Source organism: Dendrobates tinctorius, unplaced genomic scaffold (assembly GCF_039654945.1).
Source record: "Dendrobates tinctorius isolate UK_male_01 unplaced genomic scaffold, ASM3965494v1 ptg000046l, whole genome shotgun sequence".
Lineage (NCBI taxonomy): Eukaryota > Metazoa > Chordata > Amphibia > Anura > Dendrobatidae > Dendrobates > Dendrobates tinctorius.
The window spans coordinates 46,777,929-46,802,182 of NW_027361714.1; the positions used below are offsets into that span (position 1 = coordinate 46,777,929).

The 24,254-nt window shown below is 42.6% G+C and overlaps 1 protein-coding gene across 2 annotated transcripts in view; it reads right to left on the reverse strand.

Moving 5' to 3' along the window:
* Window positions 1-24,254, reverse strand: part of MAP3K5 (mitogen-activated protein kinase kinase kinase 5) — a 339,184-nt gene that overhangs the window by 106,468 nt on the left and 208,462 nt on the right. For both annotated transcript variants that reach the window (XM_073575888.1, XM_073575887.1), the window contains exons 11-16: window positions 15,664-15,771; window positions 15,185-15,234; window positions 13,800-13,895; window positions 13,376-13,457; window positions 12,728-12,861; window positions 238-365 (exon numbers count right to left, since the gene is read on the reverse strand). In XM_073575888.1, the coding sequence (XP_073431989.1) occupies window positions 238-365; window positions 12,728-12,861; window positions 13,376-13,457; window positions 13,800-13,895; window positions 15,185-15,234; window positions 15,664-15,771 (598 nt within the window). The remainder of the gene's footprint in view (window positions 1-237; window positions 366-12,727; window positions 12,862-13,375; window positions 13,458-13,799; window positions 13,896-15,184; window positions 15,235-15,663; window positions 15,772-24,254) is intronic.

The window sequence follows — 24,254 nt, forward strand, 5'->3', positions numbered from 1 at the left end:
AATTTTTCCCACTGACCAAATCTGTATGTGGAAAAAAAATTGCAGCATGTACTTGTTGCAATTCTGTAACAAAAGAAACTGCGTAGAAAAAAATGGATTGCACACGGATTACAAGTGAGAGAAAAATCATCCATGTTTTCCAGATGAAAGTAAACATCTTTTTATACTTGTGTGAACCTACCCTAGTTGTAGTATCCATCTGAAATGAAAACATGCACATATTAAATGATGTTTTACCTCCTGGTACTTGCTCCATAAAAATCTTAATAAAGCCATTTTCACTGAAAGAACCCAAATACTGGACAATATTCTTGTGTTTGAGATGTTTGTGAAGTGCGATCTCTTCATGGAGGGGCTGAGAGTACCTGCAGGTACAAATACATGTTTACTGAAAAAGGCAAATATACAACAGGGACAAAAACTTACCATATATCTGAAATAATAGTATATACAGCGGGTGAAATACAGATGCTTCTCGCAAAATTAGATCATCATCAAAAGTTAATTTATATCAGTTTCACAATAGAAAAAGTGAATCTCTTGTGTTATATAGAGTCATTACAAGTGTTTATTTCTGTTAATGTTGATGATTATGGCTTATAGCCAATGAAAACCCAAAAGTCATTATCTCAGTAAATTAGAATACTTTATATCAGCAGCTTGAAAAATGATTTTAAAATCTGAAATGTTGGCTTCACTTTTTGGATTGAAGAACTGAAATGAATTAACTTTTTGATGATATTCTAATTTAGTGAGAAGCACCTGTAACTATTGCACATGTCACCAATTTTCTAAGTAAATATATTTCTAAAAGGTGCAACTGACACGAAATTCTCACCAGATGTCGGTAACAGCCCATCCAATCCACACAGGCTAAAAAAAAATAAATCAAACCATAGATGTCCATAAATCACCTCACTATCCAATAACCTGAAACGTCTTTTTGACACTTTTCATTCTCTACTCAACCCAAGAGTACAGGCCCCAACCACGGAGCTCCGAGCTGACGATCCGGCCAATTACTTCAAAGAAAAAATTGACCAGATTTGACAGGAAATTATCTCCCAATCACCTCATACCATGCACTGTCCTCCCTCCCCCACTGCATCTAGCTCACTCTCTGATTTTGAACCAGTCACAGAAGAATTAAGCAGGCTCCTTGCATCTTCTCGCCCAACCACTTGCACCAGTGACCCATTTCCGTCACATCTCCTCCAGTCCCTTTCCCCTGCTGTCCCCCCTCACCTAACTAAAATATTTAACCTCTCTCTCTCTTCTGGTATCTTTCCCTCCTCATTTAAGCATGCCATCATACATCCACTACTTAAAAAACCATCCAAAACTGTGCCGCTAACTATAGACCTGTCTCTAATCTTCCCTTCATCTCAACTCCTGGAACGCCTGGTCCACTCCCGTCTTATCCGCTATCTTTGATAACTCTCTTCTCGACCCTCTCCAATCTGGTTTCCGCTCTTTACACTCGAAACTGCCCTCACTAAAGTCTCTAATGATCTACTAACAGCTAAATCAAATGGTCATTACTCCATGCCAATTCTCTTGGATCTCTCTGCAGCATTCGACACTGTGGATCATCAGCTCCTCCTCACTATGCTCCGTTCCTTTGGCCTCAAGGACACCGTTCTCTCCTGGTTCTCCTCCTATCTCTCTGACCGCTCCTTTACTGTATCTTCTGCCGGTTCCTCCTCCTCTCACCTTCCCCTTACTGTTGGGGTTCCTCAAGGATTGGTTCTAGGCCCCCTCCTCTTCTCCTTGTACACTGCCCCTATTGGTCAAACAATCAGTAGATTTGGTTTCCAGTACCATCTCTATGCTGATGACACCCAATTATACGCTTCTTCTCCTGACATCACGCCAGCATTTCTAGAAAACACCGGCGATTGTCTAAACGCTGTGTCTAACATCATGTCCTCACTATATCTGAAACTGAACCTGTCAAAGACTGAACTCCTTGTGTTTCCTCCCTCTACTAATGTACCTATACCCGACATTGACATTTCTGTGTGTGGTTCCACTATTACTCCCCAGCAACATGCCCGCTGTCTTGGGGTCATACTTGACTCCGATCTTTCCTTTGCTCCCCATAGTCGATCACTGGCTCGCTCTTGTCATCTGCACCTAAAAAACATTTCTAGAATTCGACCTTTTCTTTCTTTTGACTCCGCAAAAACTCTTACTGTTTCTCTTATTCATTCTCGTCTCGACTATTGTAACTCTCTTCTAATTGGTCTTCCTCTTACAAAACTCTCCCCTCTCCAATCTGTCTTGAATGCTGCAGCCAGGATCATATTCCTCACCAATCGTTACACCGATGCCTCTACCTTGTGCCAGTCATTACACTGGCTACCCATCCACTCCAGAATTCAGTATAAACTTATTACCCTCACCCACAAAGCCATCCATGGCTCAGCACCACCCTACATCTCCTCCCTTGTTTCAGTATACCATCCTACCCGCACTCTCCGTTCTGCTGATGACCTGAGGTTAGCATCCTCAATAATCAGAACCTAGCACTCTCATCTCCAAGACTATACACGTGCTGCGCCAATTCTTTGGAATGCACTTCCCAGGTCAATACGATTAGTCCCCAATCCCCACAATTTTAAGCGTGCCCTGAAAACGCATTTATTCAGATTGGCCTATCGCCTCAACACATTAACCTATTCTATCCCTGTGTGGCACAGACAAAAGTTTTACCATAACCAGGTTCCAGCATTCATGTTCCCACATGCTTTATGCATCCATTAGCCCTCTGTGTCTGTACTGTTGCACACTTAACATTATGGCTGGTCCATACAATCAGGGCAACTGTTACCACCCACCTTTCGTGTCTACCTCTTTCCTCACAGACTGTAAGCTTGCGAGGAGGGCCCTCATTCCTCTTGGTATTTGTTATGTGATTATTGTTATGCTGTAATGTCTATTGTCTGTACAAATCCCCTCTGAAATGTAAAGTGCTGCGGAATATGTCGGCGCTATAGAAATAAAATTTATTATTAATAATATATTCATTTTAATGTAAACTACAACTGCCTGTTTGACCTACATTGCAGCTCTTACAGCAAATTTCATGACATAAAAAAATAAGAACAGAAAAAAGAATACAAAAAAAAAAAAAAATTGTGAGCTGCAAATGTCACAGAATGGCTGTGTGCCCACGTTGCGTTTTTTAAAGGATTCCGCCGCATTTTTGCTGCTGCGGAAACGCTTAAAAAACGCTAACAAAACGCATCCCATGCAATCCTATGGGATTCCGCAATTGCTGTGCCCATGCTGCGGATTTTTCCGCTGTTGAATTGCATAGAAGTAAAATCCACAGCATGTCCATTATTTCTGCGGAATCGAGGCGATTCCGCTACCATAGAATTGCACTGAAACACTCACATTACGCATGTGGCTATGCCCACCATGGGTGAAGTGAGAGCTTCATGTGCGGATGGTACCCAGGGTCTGGAGGAGAGGAGACTCTCCTCCAGGCCCTGGGTACCATATTCCTGTAAAAAATAGAATTAAAATAAAAAATAGGGATATACTTACCCTCTGTGGCCCCCGGAGCCCAGCAGTGGCGCTGCCGGAAAGTTCCGTTCCCAGGTGTGCTTTGCGATAATGACCTCTGATGACGTAGCGGTCACGCGACCGTGACGTCACAAAGGTCATTCTCGCAAAGCACGCCTGGGAACGGAACTTGCCGGCATTGTCGTTGAGGACCGGAATCGCCGCTGAGGAGATCGGGTGCCGCCAGGAGGTGAGTATATCTATTTATTTTTATTATTTTTAACATTTTATCTTTTACTGTTGATGCTGCATAGGCAGCATCAATAGTAAAAAGTTGGTCACACTTGTCAAGCACTATGCTTGACAAGTGTGACCAACCTGTCAATCACTTTTCCAAGCGATGCTACAGATCGCTTGAAAAGCGCTAGAATTCTGCAAGCTAAAAACGCTTGTGTTTTGCAGGGAAACGCATGCGTTTTACCTACGGTAGGGAGTTGCCGAAATGCTGCGGACATTTCCTCAGCATTTCTCAATGTAGGCACTTAGCCTAAAAGTAAAATGTTTTCACTTTAAAGGGACTGGCCAGTCTAAAATGACAAGTGTGCAGTCACTCTTGTGAATTATGCAAAGGACACTCTAATCTCTGATCAAAGTGTCAGCATAGTGTGATTCGATTCTTTCGGTTGAGAGCACTGGAGCACACTGTGAAAAGAAGATGGAAAGTAAAATGTCACCATCTTCTCCTTTGCATCAGTGCGCAAAAACCAAACTGCACTCAGACGTCGTCTGAGTACAGTCCGACATGAACTTGACTTGCATGGAAGGGAGTGTGATTTGAGTATTAGATAAACCAAGGACATTCCTCAATTTTTTTTTTCCTCGCACAGACTCTTCCTGAGGGGAAAATAAAAAATGAAATAAAAAAAAAACGGACATGTGCATGGCCCCTATAGGCTAGCATTGATGTTTGTCGAATCGCACTCAGACCGATAATACGGTCATCTGAACGAGCCCTAAAAGGTCAGTTAGTGGTGGCGGTGAAGTATTTTTTTTTTTAATTAAAATTTTACATATTCTATTGTTGGAATATGCAGAGGATTTTATGCTGAGTATTTACGTGTAGAAAGTCAGCTGTGTATTACAATAGTAATATCAAATTAAATATTAAGAAAATTTCATTCAGATGCTGCTGAGAAAATCTAGTAAATTGTCCCATGCTGTGGATTTAAAATCCACAAATCAAAGATTACAGTGGCACTTTGTAAGTGTTAAGATGCATGAAAACATAGAATATGAAATCTGGACTGCATTAATGCTATATAGAATATACTTCTATAAATTAACTTACTTAGGTACTTGGCCAACTCACAAGAGCCCACCAGCCAAGACAAGGTGCATCTTGCTCTGGTAGCAGCCTAAACCTAAAATTTTTCAAACATGTCTCTCACAGCCTAAAAGTCTTACAAATAAAAAAGACAAGTAGAATCCAGAACTACATGTAATTAAAAACATCCTAATGGTATGTGCACTCAACGTTTCTTCCAGTGCTCCCTCCAGAAGCATTAACATTTCTTAATCAACCAGTATCTAAAGACAAGATGGTAGATATCCTGGAGGACCTTCCCGTAGGTAAATCTTCTGGCCCTGATGGGCTAAGGCTGGTTTTACACTTAACATATTTTTGCGGGCCAATTTTGCGGCCCCGATAACTTTCTATGGGGCCGCAAAATCGACCCGCAAAAATTCAATGGTGCGCCGTACATACGACCGTGGAAATTTATCGAGCATGCTCGATATTTTTCACGGTGTACAGACACGGCGCCCATTTAAATCAATGGGGCCGCAAAAACAAACCGGAAGTTTGTTTTTGCAGCGCGCCGTCACTTCCGGTTTTGCAGAACGCCGTTTCGATCCGTAAACATTTTTTGCAGCCCGTTATTGCGGTACAACACAAAAAATGCAGCGATACTGCCCACAAAAACGGGCAGCAATAAGGGACCGCAAAAAATGCGGTAAGTGCAAAACCAGCCTTACTTAATTGTATTATAAGACCTTCTTAGAGGAGCTTTCCCTCCACATGATAAGGATGTTTAACTCCGTTAAGGAGGGTTCACCCATTCCGGACTCACTCTCACGCTCTTATCTGGTCCTTGTTCCCAAGTCTGGGAGGGATCCCTTGGATTGTTCAAATTACTGACCAATAGCTCTATTAAATTCTGACCTTAAAATTTTTACCTACGTGCTAGCCAATAAACTCAATTCTTGGTTGCCCCAGCTTTTTGACAAGGATTAGGTGGGTTTTGTTCCCTTTCATCAGGGGGGTGACAATGCTAGACGTGCGATTGACCTGGAGGTTTCTAACAGAAATAATATGCAAACCCTTGTCTTAAGCCTGGACGCAGAAAAGGCGTCTGATTGATTAAACTGGTCTTTTTTGTTTGAGACTATGAGAGCATTTGGTATCTCGGGGGCTTTTTTGACACCTATCAGGGCCTTGTATAGTTTCACTTAGGCCTCAATTAAACTCCATTTTCACTCTTCTTCCTCCTTTAAAATATTGAATTGTACGCGTCAAGGTAGCCCCATTTCGCCTTTACTATATGTTCTGTATATAGAGCCATTAGCTGCCATGATTCAGTAAAATCCCGGTATCTCAGCCGGTAGAGGTCAGAAATAAAGTCTTCAAGATTTCCTTGTAAGCAGATGATGTTTTCTTGACCCTTATTAAACTCCATACTATGCTACCTAACCTCATGGAGGTGTTAAAAACTTATTGGGGCTTATCAGGATATAAATTAAATACTACCAAAACTGAAGCCATGCCGTTAAATGTTCCTCCGGATGTTCTAGGTCATTTGAAATTAAAAATTTAGATGTAAAAATAATGCTGCCAAGTATCTGGGGGTTCACCAGTCCTCCTCTAATAATACACTCTACAATTGCAATTTTCCGTCGCTGTTCTCGGATCTGAGGAAATTATTAGATAAATGGACGCCCCATTCGCTTTCCTTGACAGGTCGTATTGCCTCCCATTAATATGTCACTTTTCCCCATGGTGCTTTACTATTTTGAGACTCATCCAGTTAAGGCTCCTAAGATGGAACTTAAGTTCCTTCAAGCTGCTATAATGAAGTTCATTTGGAATGGTAAGCATCATCTTGTCTGTAAGAGTGTCCTTGTCTCTCACTGGACACAAGTGTAGTGAGCATTTAAAAAAATGGACGGAAATAGAAAAGCTATGGCTGGCTCTAGTCTATCCAAATGCCTTATTATGGTCAAAACAGCCCATTAGAATTTCAGCACCGTTATTGGGACCTATACAGTTTGTGAGAGGTTTGGTTAACATGCATAAGGATGTATACCTTAGCCTCTCGCAACACGCCAATGATATAATTGCAATGATATAATTTATCAACCTTTGATTCCAAATAGCATGGAACCTGCAATGGTTCATACATGGATTCAAGCCGGGTTGTTGAGATTTGCGGACGTGGTGGATGGGAACATGCTGGAGGTTCTTACGTTTGATGACATTAAGGTTAGATTTAATATATCTAATAGGGAGTTCTTTCAATATATGCAGATTAAGCACCTCACTTTGTCATTATATGGATCATCAAAGGTGTCCTTACGGTCTGATTTTGAGAGGATTTGCAAAAGGGGCCCATCACCTAAGGGATTAATCTCAGATATAAGATTATAAACCATCCCCAGAGGAAGTCCCCAAATTAAACATCGTACATAAGTAGATGGGTCTATTTTGGGGAAGGTTCTGTCACCTCAAACCTGGCAACATATTTGGGATAGACCAGATAAGTCTTCTATTTGTACTCTTTATAAGGAGAATCAGTATAAGATTTTGATGTTCTGGTATCACACCCCGGATCTCATTCATAGATTGAACCCCCAGCGCTCAAACCTCTGCTGGCGTTGTGGTTCAGAGACTGGTACTCAATACCATATTTTTTGGACTTGTTCGGAGATCATTAGTTTTTGGGAGGAAGTAAAAGCCTTAATCTGTAAGGTTCTCTTTATGGAGGTTGAATTAGATCCTGCTATTTATCTCCTTAATGTCTCTCCTAGAGGGATGAGGAAAAATTCGTGGAAAATTGCTAGTACTACATATTCTCACTGCAGCGCGTTGTCCGATAGCTCTTAACTGAAAACAGACCTCTCCCCCTTCGCACAAACACTTACTAAATAGAATTGCTGACATCTGTAGAATGGAATACATGACGGCTTTGCTGAGAGCTGGAGTGGGCAGATTTGATACTATTTGGGCCCCGTGGGACTATTATTGGGCTCAAGTGGATTTTTAAAGTTGACTTTTCTATCTTAATATTTCTATATAGTTTGTGCCTTTTTTCCCTTTTCCCTTCCTATCTATGTCTTGTCCTTTTTTATATTTTTATTTATCATTTAGAAGATTAAAAGATAGAGCTAGTGGAATCAAACAGCGGTATAAGGATTTACTTCTGTACTAGTTTTCAAGTCTATAGGGGGCTTTACACATAGCGATATCGCTACCAATATCGCTAAAGCGTCACCGATTTTGTGACGCAGCAGCGATATTGCTAGCGATATCGCTACGTGTGATACTTACCTCCGACCGGCTCCCCCGCTGGCTATCGCTGACCGTGCGAGATCGTCCAGGTCCATTTCTCGTCGGGTGCTTCCTGTTGGTGCCGACGAGCGACGTGTGGACGCGGGCAGAGGACGTCATCATCGCCGTGTCTGAAAGGTAAGTAACGACCGCTGCTGCGTTGCTGGTGAAATCTGCCTGTTTGGCAGCTCACTAGCGACCATTTAGCGATGCACCAGCGATCCTGACCGGGTCATATCGTGGTCGGGATCCCAAGTGGTATGTCCTGTTTCCCCTGTGCCTTGATATCTCAGTCTTTATAAAAGTAGGATTTTAATCAGGATAGTCCCAGGACGTCTGCCAACTGGGCCAGGTCTTGTAGGAAACCTGTGGGCCCTTTCCACTGCAGAGGAGTGATGACTTTTTTGCTGAAGATATCCAGCAGACATTTTTCAAAAAAGCCATCCAAGTCTCTCCCTTCGCCACAGCAGTTGTGCTCTCTGCCATATTGTGGATCATGCCAGTTTATCAGAATGGTATGTTGAATATAGACTACCTGGCCTGTTAGCGTGGTCAGTGTGGAATTGCATTTGTTAACAGAATTTAAAACATCCTTGAGAGATGGAGGCTTCCCTAAGGGTTTTTCACCAATGGGAAGTCAGCTCTACATTGAGTGCCTGGGAGTTTGATGCTGTGCTTTGAGGGACATCCTCACCGTCGTCTTCCTCCTCTTGAACTAGTGCAGCAAACCTAAATCCTTTTGGGGTCATTATGTTGTTCCCATGTGTGCCAGTCAAAGACCTTTGTTTCTGCTGGTTGTGGGTGAAAGCTTTATGAGCGCATTTCCCCAGCCTGGCTGTGGCCTCTCCTCCTACACCTCTCTGCTTCTGGCTGCACAATGTGCCAGTGCCATTTTGGGTGTTTGATGGTGCCACACTCTTCTTCATGCTGATCTTTCTGCTTCAGGTCATCTTCACTGCTGCAGCCCAGTGACGGCCTGAACAATAAAGCACAATCATACATAGGAGTTTACTGTACTCTTTCTTACAGATATATGCAGCTATATGAACAGCAAAATATTATTGTGCCATTTTAGTATAATATTCTCATGACACTGCGCAACAAATTTCAGGGAAGTCCTTGTCCCCTGAAAAATTTTTATTGTATCTTATAGATTTTAATATGCTGAACACGAATATGTGCTCCAAAAGTCTGTATCACATAAGGTTTTTAACCCCTTCATGACCGGAGCGGTTTCTGATTTTTCAATCCCCTTCTTTCCAGAGCCATAATTTTTTCATTTTTCCGTCAATATGGCCGTGTGGGGGCTTATTTTTTTGCGGGCTGAGTTGTATTTTTGAATGATACCATTGGTTTTACCATGTCGTTTACTCGAAAACGGAAAAAAAATTCCAAGTGCGGTGAAACTGCAAAAAGAAGTGCAATCACACACTTGTTTTTGTTTGGCTTTTTTGCTAGGTTCACTAAATGCTAAATCTGACCTGCCATTATGATTCTCTAGGTCATTACAAGTTCATAGACTCCAAACTTATCTAGGTTCTCTTTTATCTAAGTGGTCAAAAAAAATTCCAAAGCTTGCTTTAAAAAAAAAAAAAAAAAAAAGACGCAATTTTCAGAGACCTGTAGCATCTCCAATTTTCGTTACCTTGGATTGGGTGCGGGCTTATTTTTTGCGTGCCGAGCTGATGTTTTTAATGACACCTCTTTTGTGCAGATACGTTCTTTTGATTGCCCGTTATTGCATTTTAATGCAATGTTGCGGTGACCAAAAAAAATGTAATCCTGGCGTTTTTTTTTTTTTTTATTGCTACGCTGTTTAGTGAACAGGTAAATTCTTTTTTTATTGATCGGGCGATTCTGAACGCGGTGATACCAAATATGTGTAGGTTTGATTTTTTTTTTCTTTTTATTGTTTTATTTTGATTGGGGTGAAAGTGGGGTGATTTGAAATTTAATTTTTTTTTTCATATTATATATTTTTAAACACTTTTTTTTTTTTTTTTACTTTTGGCATGCTTCAATAGTCGTCGCTGCGCGTATTTCTGGACCGGCGTCCAGAAGTGCATTTAAATACCCGCTGTCAGAGTCTGACAGCGGCATTTTACTATTAATAGGCGCGGGCGGATCGCGATTACTCTCGCGCCTATTGTGGGCACATGTCAGCTGTTAAAAACAGCTGACATGTCACAGCTTTGAGGTGGGCTCACCGCCGCAGCCCACCTCAAAGCGGGGGATACTGCCAGCTGTCGTACTATTCCGTCAGCTGGAAGTAAGGGGTTAAGAAACAGTTTATAGTCTACATTATGACGTCCGAAACACTACATACATGTGCATCGATGTCAGTAGCAAAAGCAATTGTTCAAAAGTGTTTCGCAGACAGCTTTCGTTTAAAATCCATGTAAGATGCTTCTCGAATAAGAATACAGCAATAGTCAGCCAGCATTAACATACTCCACTTTCCCTGGTACCTTTTCTCTATCAGCGCAATGTCTTGGTGAAATCTTTCATTGTGTTCATTGCTAACGGCACCAAGATTTGCTGGAAAAAAGTCCCAAGTGAGAATGTAGAAAATCCATTTTTAGTGACATATTGCATTTCATCAAATGATATGCTGTGAGCATGTTGTCCACGAGTTGTTCAAAGTTCGGTGCCCTGCTGTTGCCAAGGAAGTTGAAGGTCACATCTTTCAAGGCTCTCCATGCCACTTGTTTAGCACCTTGCAAAAGACCATCAAAGCTAATGTCGTTCATTATATCTCTGATCTGTGGGCCAATAAAAGTACCTTCTTTAATCTTTGCATCACTTATTCTTGGAAATTTCTGTCGCAAGTAAGAAAAAGCTTCCGATTCTTTGTTCATTGCTTTGACAAAATTCTTCATAAGCCCAAGTTTAATAAGCAAAGGAGGGAGAAATATCTTAGCTGGATCAACAAGAGGATTATGTTTAACATACTTCTGTCCAGCAACCAGGTTTTCGTGGAGTGGACAGTCCTTTCTGAAACAGTACATTTCTCGTGCACCACTGACCCACTCACAAATGAAACAACAATACTTGGTATATCCAAGCTGAAGTCCAAGAAGAAGTGCAACAACTTTTACATCACAACATATGTTCCAGTTATCATTTCTATAAATAATGTGGGTCAACAGTAACTCCATATTCTCATACGTTTCTTTCATGTGTACGTCATGTCCAATAGGTATGGAAGGATAGATATTTCCGTTGTGTAGTAAAACTGCGAAAAACAAACTCTTGTTCCTGGTAATAAGAGATTCTGTTCTTGTAGCCTTGATCCCAATAATTCTGCCTGCCTTTTTGACAATTTCAAATCTCTGACCAAGTCACTCAGATCAGCTTGACTGAACAGATGTGGATTAGATGTGGAAGGCTCAAAGTCTGGGTCTGCAGCAGTTTCATTTTCCACTGACATTGTTAGTTCCTCATCATCCTCCTCCATTGTCCATACTTTGGGCGGCTTTGGAAAACGAAGACTTTCATCGTGTGGCACTGGTCTTATGGCTGAAGGAAAATTAGGATATTTTATTGTTTTTTTTTTCTTTGCTGAATATCCTGCTACATTTGTAAGGCAGAAGTAGCAATCTGTTACATGATCTCTCTGCTCTCTCCATATCATTGGGACAGCGAATGGCATTGAAGGTCATGATCCATTCAGCCATGCTCCAAGTATGTCAGTATTGTCTTTTGATTCCTCCCCTGCCCAGGAGATCTGGTATGCTCCGTACACAGTCAGCCGAATGATTCACTGGGCCTGCACGGAATTCGCATAATAAGTGCTTGCATATGTGTAGATCAGCGATTTATGTTATTTCAGTGGAAAATTCAGAATATACCGTTTCAGAAAAAGTTCATATGAGTTTTTAGAATTATAACAGAATATTATAATGCTTTGTATCATTTCTCAAAAACCTTACGTGATAGGAAAAATCTGAAGTCATTTCTGAAATCTGCATGACACTCGAAATTGTCCGAGGGACAAAACCTTTGTAACACAGTGTGACAGACTGCTTATGTTTGGGAAGAAAATATTTGTTAAAAACTGAAAACATAGAAATAATAAAGACACAGAGTACAAGTAAAATGAGCCACAGATCAACGGAGCTTATTATACAGTTTGTTACAGAGAAACTGGCAAGGTGATTTTGTATTAGTATCACTTTATCAGCCTTTAAACATTTTTTAATGATCTCTATATTATACCTAAGCATTGTTGCAGTTTGTGAAAAAATCATGTTTAAACCTGGCTCACTTATGCCTGGATAAGTCCGAGTATGTCATCACTCACCCAAGCAGTGAACTACCATCACATCCACAGTGGGGTGATATTAGTGCACTGCTCTGATGAGTGACAGCAGTCCTGGACTAATCCAGGCACAAGTGAGCCAGGATAAAGAACAATTTTTACGCAAACTGCAGCAAGCCTTATAATAAGGGTCTGAATAAAAATATTATTAGGAGGCTAAAGGATAAAGCACTCCAAATAACACTATAGGCTAAACCCCCTTGACATTTCTTTTAAGGTTACTCCAATATTCCCAATCTGTTTATTCTGATCAGTCTTAAGATTTTTTTCCATCACGGTTAGCAACATACCTGTTGTCCCTCTCAGGCACCTCCTTTATAGCTATCCTGACTTGGTTACTGAGGTCTCGTCCAGCATAAACCACTCCGTGTGTACCTTTGCCCAACACCACTCGGTCACCATTTTCATCATATTCGTAATCAAACTATGGAAAAAAATCAGATCATGTTATAATGCTTAATAATCTCATGTCATTCTGTTATATATGAGACTGTCATCACCATATACAATTCATGAAACAAACAACTTGCTTATCACCCCAAGAAAAAAACTGCCCATAAAACAAAGATCTGTACACCACAAATTCTCGCTTCAGAAATAAACGGAAATAAGCTTGTATTTCATATCATGAAAAGTCCTTTTTTTATTGTACTGGGTTTTAATTCCACACAATTTTTATACCTCTGCTTGCTGTTTATTAATAGGGATTAGAGACATTTCAGTCTACATGAATAACCAGAAAACCTAGCCTTATAAAATCCCATGAGTGTAAACAGTATCACTAGCCTTAAAATAGGTCAATCGATATCAGATCGGTGGAGGTCCGAGACCCCATTCCCCTTCGACTCAGCTGTTTGCAAGTTACAAGATGGCCAGTAGGAAAAAAATGTACAGAACTAGGATAAAAAGGGTCTTAGTAAAGATAGCAGTACACTAACTTCCAGAGAGTCTCCATCGAAATCCACTTCATCTGAATTTTTTCCATGTTCTTCTGTGATGCTATTCACCATATCAAAAAACCTGAAAGGACAAATAGATTGACGTCAGGTCAGAAATATTCAGTTTAGGTACTTTGACTTTTTTTTATTAGTCACCCAAAGAAAAAAAATAAAATACAAAAAACACACATCTATGAGAAGTAAAGTGTTACTTGAATACCTAAATGCTTATCATACATATTGTATATACCAATGACTTGTCATCAAGTGAACAGGATAAATCCCAAAATTAATGATGCTAACAAACCGTAGACTTTCAATATAGGATATAGGAAGGGGTCATTCCAATATTGGCCATGGATAGGTGATAGAAATTGTAGAATAGACTAAACGTTTTTACTTGCCATGGAAATATTGCACATACTTTTTACAGTGAAGTTCTGAGCAGAAGTAGATCTGGAAGTCATCAGAGTTGTGCATAACATACAGAAAACAGCTCCTTTCTTCAAACTTTGAGATGCTGAGAGAATTAGAAGCCAAATTTAGATTCAAATGAGTAATGTTTAACCATCAGCAAATTTGAAATAAAATCAAGCCGAGCAATGAAATATCTGCAAACATGCAAGCAAAATTCTAACTTTTCGTAGAATTAATTCACTTCATAGAATGAAGTTACAATACGCATAACTTTACATATTACAGTGATATAAATAATACAATACATGATGCACAAGGAATAAAGTGTGTATGGGGAAGGCGCAGGGCTTTAATTACATTTATGCCAAAGGGAATCTGTTAATAACTTTGGGCCACCTGATTGAGAGCAACAAATATAAGGGCAAAGACCCGAATTCCAGTGATGTGTTACTTACTGGGCTGCTTTGAGTAGTTTTGATAAAATCACTGTTTTATCAGCAAGAGGTTATTACTAGAGCACTAGTAAACCTGCTGCCAGGTAGTCAGCATGTTCATGAGCTCTGTATAATGCTACCCCCACCACTGATTGGAAGCTTTCTGTGTACAATTGACATGGGCAGAAAGCTGCCAAACAGTGGTGTGCGAAGAGTCATACAGAGCTCAACATTCAGAGAACTGCTTGATCAGCAGCAGATAAAACAATGATTGTATCAAAATGGCACTACGTTGCCTACCTCATGTGCAGGGCATTGCAGTAGCTTAGTTATCCATAGTTATGACCACTAGCAAGTAACTGTCAGGGTATGAGTGTTCTTAACCATGGATACCTAAGCTACTGCAATGGCCTGTATATGGTAAGCAAAATAGCAAGTCAGAAGAATTATACTACAATTCTAATTGGACAGATTGCTAATATTAATGTTATTACATCTATCACATATTAGGATATGATCTTAGAGATGGGAATACCAATTTAAATATACTTTAAGAGGCCAAACACATGAGACTCAAACTGTTCCCTAAAATGGGTGACTGATGAGAAGTGATGTATTCCATAGGAGTTACAGAAACCGCTAGAGTTATTTTGCTTCTGACAGCAACATTGTGCAGTATGAAGAGCCATCTCTCTACCCAAGTTCTTCCTCAGTACTGGATGTGGATCTCTGTTCTTGTATTAAATAAAGGTTCTAGAGAACTGACGTCCACACATTTAAAATGTATTCTCTCTCCATTGGTAGATGAAGTTTACCATGCAATTCAAAACTAGCATTGGTTAATAAAAGCACTTTTACTCAGAATTTAAGGGACTATTATTAAAAGGTGATCATTTTTTGTCAGCTACCAGTTAAAATGTTTTCTTTCTGCACACTTATATTACACATATAAACATACCTTACACCTCTTATGGAAGAGGGACCGAAATTCCACTCATGAAAGCCTTTCTGAAACCAAGAAAAAACAAAACATAATAAAAAATAAACAAAGAAGCCCCTGTTAACACATTTGCAGAAAACAATGCACTAAAACATAAAACAAACATAAAACTCTGATCTATTCAACCAAAAATAGCTTAAAATGATTTTTGCAATTTGTCAGTCTTTCCCATTGTTTATGGAGAACGAAATGTGAACATAGGTCCAAAAGTTTTCCTGAAAGTTATCCTATGAGCTTGTGTGTGATGGTAATTATGTATTAAAACTCAAGTTTCAGATTGCTCAGTAGTCAATTACTTACAAGTAATAAATGACTTGGACTTTATTCATATTCAGCCCTTTCTAAATTCAATACAATTATACACAATTGACATTGATTGTATTTCGAAATTATACATTACAATTTATATGCCATCTTCTATTTTATTCATTAATTACCTTATCATCAGGGAGCACATGCCAAATCGATATAGTTTTCTCATCTGCTTCACTGTTAATTGATAGATATGATGGCTGATAGATCTTTGTAGGTTCCAGGATCAAGACCTAGTCAAAATTAAGACGCAATGATACAAATCAATATAAAATGCTCTAATAAGTGATTTTGAGTTACTAGAAAGATGTCCCCATTTGGTACTTAGCTGCAGTATATGGACTCTTCTGCATAACAAGAAACTCACACTGAAATTAAGCATTGGAAATTACTGAATGCAAAGTACTTTCCTCAAATAAAATAATTATTATGCATTGCTTAAATAATGACGTTTGGAGAAGGGTGTCCCATCATCTCCTGGTAAATGCCAGATGGGCAGGTGCTGGCAGTGGGCCACTTCACTACCAGGGAGACACATGCAATCCTTGACCCTGAAGTCTTATTTGGTCTCTGCCTTAACTTTAGATCCCTGCAGATTAACTCCATTGGTGAGCTGCCCATTCCACGTGACCTATATTCATTCCTATCCTCATTCCGCATGTGAGGAAGGAAGGCGGAGGCAACGCAAAGATAACCAGTCACTGTTGTTATTACCGAATGAGTCAGCCCAGCAAGAGCAGGACGAGGCTAGTAGGAAGAAAAAGAAGAGCAGTGTGGTTACAGTTTGTTCTTGAGTGAGTTCTGCACACTACCTGCCCAACCCACATTTAGGCCGGTGAGTAGGCTTATTTCTCAGAGTGTTGTGTGGTAAGGACATTTGATGTGAAACAGATGTCATCTGGCAGCTCCTGCCTCTTGGATCTGCTGCTCCCCTCTCACTACACACTTTCTTATGGCTGTCTAGTGGTTATAAAACCTATCTGCACAAGACAATAGATTTAACCTGTTTGTTGCCTTCGTGCAGCTGACAGTGAACTTGTTTTTAAATAGGCAGGGAAAAAGGTTAAGGCTAAGTTCACACGTACCGGAACTCTCGCGGAAATTACCGCGAGAATTCCGTAATTCCATTCCGCGGGGAAAACGCATTTTAAATTCCCGCGATTTTCCCGCGGAAAAACTAGCATTTTGCAAGCGTAATTAGCTTGCAAAATGCTAGCGTTTTCCAAGCTATCTGTAGCATCACTTGGAGAACTGAATGACAGGTTGGTCACATTCGTCAAACATAGTGTTTGACGAGCGTGACCAACTTTTTACTATTGAGGCTGCCTATGTAAAAAAAAAAAAAAAAAAAAAAAAATGGTGTTTATTCTTACCTTCCGACGTCCCGCGCAGCCTTCCCAGTAATCCTTTGCGAAAATGCCCGCGATGGCGTCCGTTCTCGCGGGATCGCGACGTCTCACGGTAATTCGCGATGACGTCGCACGAATTACCGCGAGACTTCGCGATCCCGAGAGAACGGACGCCATCGCGGGCATTTTCGCAAAGGATTACTGGGACCGGGAGCGTGGAGAGAGGCGGGCAGGCTGTTCGGGACGTCGGAAGGTGAGAATAACAATATTTTTTATTTTAAATTCTATTTTTTTTACAGGGATATGGTACCCAAAGCCCAGAGGACAGTCTCCTCTCCTCCGGACCGTGGGTACCATCCACAATTGTTCTGCTTACTTTTCGCATGGTGGGCACAGCCACATGCGGGAAGTAAGCGGAACAATGCATTCCTATGGGTGTGGGATTGCCGCGATTCCGCAAATTAATGAGCATGCTGCGTTTTTTACCGCAAAGCGATTCCGCCACGGTAAAAACCGCAGCATTAGCACAGCATTGCGGAATCCCATAGGAATGCATGGGATGCTTATTTTTCGCGTTTTCGCGGCAAAATCGCGCGGTTAAAACCGCCGCAGAAACGCGGAAAAAACGCCACGTGTGAACTCAGCCTAAATCTTGTGCCTTGTGCAGAGGACAGTAATAGGATGTGGGTGGGGAAGTCAGTGCTGTTCCATCTGACACAGTCTATGAAGATGTGACACAGGATCCAGCTCACAGAAGCCATAAATTCACATTAAAGGGAACCTGTCTGCAACCCTAGCTCCCTAAACAGCTACCATGTGTGCATTGCTCTCTTCTTCTACAGTCTATTAATCCACTCTTCACGGACTATCGATTGCTAAATAAATGTAAAATTACCTTTAAACCCTACACTCATGACTAGTTGGAGGGAAGGAGAGGCTTGATTTTTCTGGACTAATCCTCTGTCTCATTGTGTAAGCATGCCCTGTTTACATGAGTGAAACTAAGAGCGATGTCACTGCCAGCCTTTTCAAATTTCACACTTGCGCGCAATGTTTTACCTCTCTGGGAGTGGGTAATAAGTGGCGTACACCGGACTGGTCATCTGGAAATTCTGGAAAATGCCAGAAGGGACTGACTGGTCGTGGGCCACCTTGACTGCTACATTGTTAGCAGAATTGGTGAACTCAAGATATCCATACTGTTAAGAGTTATGACTGAGCACAAATTTGCTGACTCCGTGTCATACCCCAGCAGGCCACAGGTATCATTAGAAATATTGGTCTTGTAGTAAATCTCGCTTTCCTTCATCCAGGGTAATATTAGTAATATAACCCATCTGGTGCTTGGGCCTGTGTGATTTCATACGCCAGGGTTGAATTTTAGCCCCCAGTCTGTACCTGGAGTACACTCACTGGCTTAATTTGCAAACACCCAAGGAAGCCGCAGTGATGCCAGTCAGCCAGCATGAGATTTCAGAAGCAGCGGGGACGTTGCTCTTACCCATTAAGAGCAATCAAAATTTTCTAGAAGGAAACTTAAAATCATGTCATTCTGGCTTTCCAGCAAATTTTATTATGCAAATGTGAGCTACATCTCGACAAATTCACAAATAAGCAAACTTATTTCACATTCACTTGGTAGAAAATGGGTCTGTGTGCTCTCAGTGACACTAAGTCACTTCTCAACGACAAGCTAAGAGTTGCAATAGTCAAAAAGTCTGAGTTCAAATGCCAGGAAGGCACGTCATAAACAGAGGGAAGAGACACAGGTGTAGTTATTTGATGGTCTGAGTTCAAAATACCAGGAAGATAATGGATCAGAGGAAAGGGGTAAAACCAATGGATGGTCAGAACTAGGTCCAATGAAATGAAAGATCAAAAAGCAGAACACAAGGCACAGAGAAACAAACCACACTTAGTTGAATTTAAGTCTGGCACAGATCTGGCACTAACAGCCTAGCTAAGGAGAAGAGCAATCACCTGGGACAATGAACACCTGGAGAAAGCCAGTACCTCCCAAGTTTCAGATTGGACGGCAGCACTGTCAATGAAAACACTGACCGCTCAACATGCCCCTGCACCACACTGGACACTGAGCGGTCAAAGCACTGTCAGCTTTAGCATGCCACTGTACCAGATTGAACGGCTGAGCCGTCAGTAACTGTAACCCAGAAACAATGAGGGGTGGTATTGTGACAGTATCCTTTTGTAGGTGTCGGCCACCCGACCCTCAGGTTTCCAAGGAAATTTTGAGTGGAAGACTGACTAACCGATCGGCCTTCACATCTCAAGCTGGAACCCAGGATCTCTTTTCTGGTCTGTATCCCTTACAGTGGATGAGGTATTGAAGGAAAATTTCAGAACCACAGAATCCACAACCCTTTGAACCTCATACTCCAAGCTGTTGACAGAAATGTGAAGGTTCTGGGAGAGAAATTGAATCGAGAGTAAGAGAGTAAGTCAGCCTTCACATTTTTAGAACACGGCCTGAATATGATGGAAAAATTAAACCTAGAGAAAAACAAGGGCCATCTGGCCTGTCTAGAAGTTAGCCATTTAGCTGATTCAATGTAAGCTAGATTCTTGTCATCAGTGACCACAGTAACTGGATGAACCACCCCCCTCCAAAAAATGCCTCAATTCCTTCACAGGCCAATTTATCAACAAGTAACTCGCGATTCCCAACATCATAATTCCTTTCTGCAGATGATAATTTTTTTTTTTTTTTTTTTTTAAAAGCACATGGATACAGGTTACTAGAGTTTTGTGCCCCGGCAATAAAACTGTCCTTACTCCGACCTCCGAAGCATCCACCTCCACAATGAATGGTTCTTGGAGATCGGGTTGGATTAGAAAGGTAAATAACAGAAAAACTGACTGAAACATCAAGAACTAGTCTGAACACGTGCATACCAAAAAACTGCTTTGGATTAGAAAGGTGTCATGATTCCTCCGCTCGGTGAATGATTGCTATGCTGTTCTATGGTAACTGTCTTGCTGAACTGTGTCTTGATTGACAGCTCTGCTGTCTAATCTGTGACTGGGACTTGCGGGACTTACTGCAGGTGTTCGATGTTCTGGTGAACGCATAGCTACTTAACTGAGCTGTCTGCCCCTGATCCCTGCCAGACATAGTTTGTGCTTCTTGGTGAGTGTTAGCCTGATTCTGTTGATCTGAGTTCTGATCTTCTGCTGCCTGACCCTTAGGATCGAGTTCGGACTATCCCTTTGCCTTCTCCTTTGGCTTTTGATCTGTTATCTCTTGTTATTGGCCCTGGATTGTGACCTGACTTACGCCTTTGTCTTTTCCCTTGGTTATCTACGTACACTCTTGGTATTGAGCCCGGAAGGTCTGACTTTTCTGTCTCACGGCCTAGCGTCATAAATAGAAGCAAACATAAAATGCTTAGTTTTTCGAGAGCCCTGACAGCACTCAGTGACCAAACATTGAGATTCACCTCCTTAAAGGTACTGTCACACTTAGCAATGCACCAGCGATCCCGACCAGTGATATGACGCGGTCAGGATCGCTGGTGCATCGCTAAGTGGTCGCTAGTGAGCTGCCACACAGGCAGCTCTCAACAGCGACATAGCAGCGGTCGGCGGTCGCTACTTACCTGTCTGACGTCCTCCCGCCCGCGTCCACACGTCGCTCGTCGGCGCCACAGGAAGCCCAGCAGGAAGCGGACGACGAAAAATGGTCCAGGACGTTCTCGCGCAATCAGCGATAACCAGCGGGATAGCGGTCGGAGGTAAGTATCACACACAGCGATATCGCTAGCAATATCGCTGCTACGTCACAAAAACCAGAGACGTTATAGCGATATTGCTAGCGATATCACTTAGTGTGACAGGCCCTTTAGTGTAAGGTTGTAAGAGGTTTCGCAATCTGATAAAAGCACTTGATAAGTTTCCTATAATAGTTGGCGAATCCCAAAAACGTTGCAAAGCCTTAAGATCACAAGGTTGAACCCAATCAATTATGACCTGCACCTTCCAAGGGTCCATCTTAAACTCTTTTGCTGAACAGAAAAAAAACACATTTCTCTAAATTCGTAAACAGAGTTCTCCCTGTGATAGTCTAAATCGGGCAAGAAAATTAGAAGATCATCCAGGTAAATCACAACATATTTTCCAAAACAAATCAGAGAAAATATAATTTATAAAAATTTTGAAAAACAGCAGGGGCATTGGATAACCCAAATGGCATGTCAAGATTTTCAAATAGACCCTCAGACGTTAAGAACAATGTTCTCCACTTATCACCCTTCCGGATACATATCAAATTGTAAGCCCCTCTAAGATCAAGTTTAGAAAACAACCTGCCCCCCACAAAGTGATAATATACAGTAAGTTGAGTATGAGTGGAAGTGAATAACTATTTTTAACCGTGATGGTGTTTGGTATTCAGAAATCGAAGCAAGGACGGAGACACACATCTTTCTTTTTTACAAAGGAAAACCCGGCAGCTGCAGGGGAGGAGGAAGGACGGATATGACCCTTCCGTAAACTTTCATTAACATGATCTTTCATGGTGCTGCGTTCATATCTTCCAATACAAATCAGAGAAAATATCATTTATAAAAATTTTGAAAAACAGCAGGTGCACTGAATAACCCAAATGGCATGTCAAGATTTTCAAATAGAACCTCAGACATTAAGAACAACGTTCTCCACTTATCACCCTTCCGGATGCGTATCAAATTGTAAGCCCCTCTAAGATCAAATTTAGAAAACAACCTCCCCCCCCAAACTCATTATGTACAGTAGGTTGAGTATGAAGGGAAGTGGTTGAGTATTTTTAACTATGATGTTGTTTGGTTTTCAGAAATCGTAGCAAGGACGGAGACACGCATCTTTCGTCTTACACCCTTAACGACCGCCGATACGCCTTTTAACGGCGGTAATTAAGGGTACTAAAACCCCAGCGCCATTAATTCACGGCGCTGTGGAGAAAGTACATAGCGCCCCCCAGTGTCGGATGTTCTCCGGGGTCCTGGCTGCCAGGGGCCCCTAAGTTCGAGTGGTAGATCGGCCCCTGGGACAGTAAGTCTGGCCGTTCCGGTAGACGCCATGGCACGTCTGCGAGGAGCTGTACTAGATCCGCGTACCAAGCTCGACGGGGCCAGTCTGGAGCCAGCAGAATTGCCGGGACCCTCTCTATCTTGATCTTTCTGATTACCCTCGGGAGAAGAGGCAGAGGGGGAACAGATATGGGAGCCGAAACTGGCTCCATGGAAGAACCAAAGCATCCACTGCGATTGCTCGCGGGTCCTGGGACCGGGCAACAAACCTGCCCACCTTGGCGGTCTCCCTGGAGGCCATCAGATCCACGTCCGGAGTTCCCCACCGTTGGCAAATCTGCTGGAAGACCTCGGGGTGTAGGGACCATTCTCTGGCCACGACCGCCTGCCGACTCAGGAAATCTGCTGCCCAATTTTCCACCCCTGGTATATGAACCGCTGAGATTACTGAGTGATGCTTCTCGGCCCAACGGAGTACATGTTCTATCTCGCGCATGGCTGCCTTGCTGCGCGTGCCTCCCTGGTGATTTACGTACGCCACTGCCGTGGCGTTGTCTGACAGGACGACCCGCTAGCCAGTGCTGAAAATGCTGCAACGCCAACCGCACCACTCGAATCTCCAACAAGTTGATTGTAAGATGAGCCTCCTGGGGGGACCACTGCCCCTGTGCTGTGTAATGACGAAATACTGCTCCCCAACCGAGAAGACTCGCGTCGGTTGTGACCACCAACCATTGATCTGGAGGAAAGGGTTTCCCCTGAAGGAGAGAGGAGTCGCGCGTCCACCACTGAAGTGCCCGCCGGACCTGAAAGGACAACCTGCACTGATGATCTAGGGAGAACAGACTCCTGTCCCATGCTGCTAAAAGAGCGTGCTGCAGGGGACGCAGATGAAATTGCGCAAACGGAATTGCTTCTATTGCCGCTACCATCCTCCCTAGAACCCTCATCCCAAATCGAATCGTGTGAGGGCCTGGCTGCTGAAGACTCCGAACTCCCTGCCGGAGCGCATGAGCCTTGTCTTGAGGGAGAATTACCAACCCTCGGGAGGTGTCGAAAATCATCCCTAGGAATGGAATCCTCTTAGCCGGGGTAAGAGATGACTTCTTCCCATTGACCAACCATCCCAGGCGAGATAGGGTATCCAGCGTGATGCTGACATTCTCCTCGCATGCTTGAAAGGACGGCCCTTTTGCCAAAAGGTCGTCTAAGTACGGCAACACTACTATGCCCCGAGAATGTAGAATGACCTTCGTGAATACCCTGGGCACCGTAGCCAACCCGAACGGCAGAGCCACAAACTAGAAATGCCGGCCATTGATCGCAAAACAAAGGAACTTTTGATGCGGGGGAAAAATAGGGATGTGCAGGTAGGCATTTTGAACATCGATTGAGGCCAAATATTCTCCCTGCTCCATGGCCGTATCGGCCTGACCAGAGGGATTCCATCCGAAAGTGTCTGACTCTGATGAACCTGTTCAGGAGCTTTAGGTCCAGAACCAGTCTTACTGTTCCGTCCTTCTTGGGGACCGCGAACAGGTTGGAATAAAAACCTTGAGCCTCTTCGCCCTCTGGTACCGGAACAATGACCCCGTTGCACTTAAGAATCCTGATGGCTACTAGCAATGCCTCTGCCCGGGATTCCGATTTGGGAAGCCGGGAACGAAAAAAATTGCTTTGGAGGGTGTCTGATAAACTCTATTTTATACCCGAATGACACTAATTCCGCCACCCATGCATCGTGTGCCACCTTGACCCAGACGTGGCGGAACCTGAGCAGACGACCGCCTACTCTGCTGTCCTCGGGTACCTGATGCCTCGAGTCATTTTGCTGGGGGATTCTGGGGCCTGGCTCCCCTTGACCTGGGTGGATGGCCCCGCCCTCTGCCCAGCGGGTTGGCTCTATACGTGACCTGGCGCTCTCTGTCTTGGTTATAGCGAGCTGGGGCGGTAGAACTGGCCGCTGTTGCCCATTCTGGGGCGCGAAATGCTTGAAAGCGCGCCTGCGGCTGACGAAAGGGCGGTCTACTCTTCTGCTGTGGGAGAAAGCTGCTCTTTCCCCCTGTGGCATCCAAAATAAGTTTGTCTAACCTCTCTCCAAAAAGCCGATTACCCTGATATGGCAGGGATGTTAACGATTTTTTAGAAATTGAATCAGCCCGCCATAGCCTTAGCCACAAGGCTCTCCTAATGGCGATAGCGTTTGCCGCCGCTAGCGCCGCGCAATTCGCCGCATCCAAGGATGCATTAATTAGATAGTCACCCGCCATATCGATCTGCTTTGCTATCTCAGACACCTCTATCGGCAAGTCTCTATCTTGCAGGACTCCATTCAAAGACTCT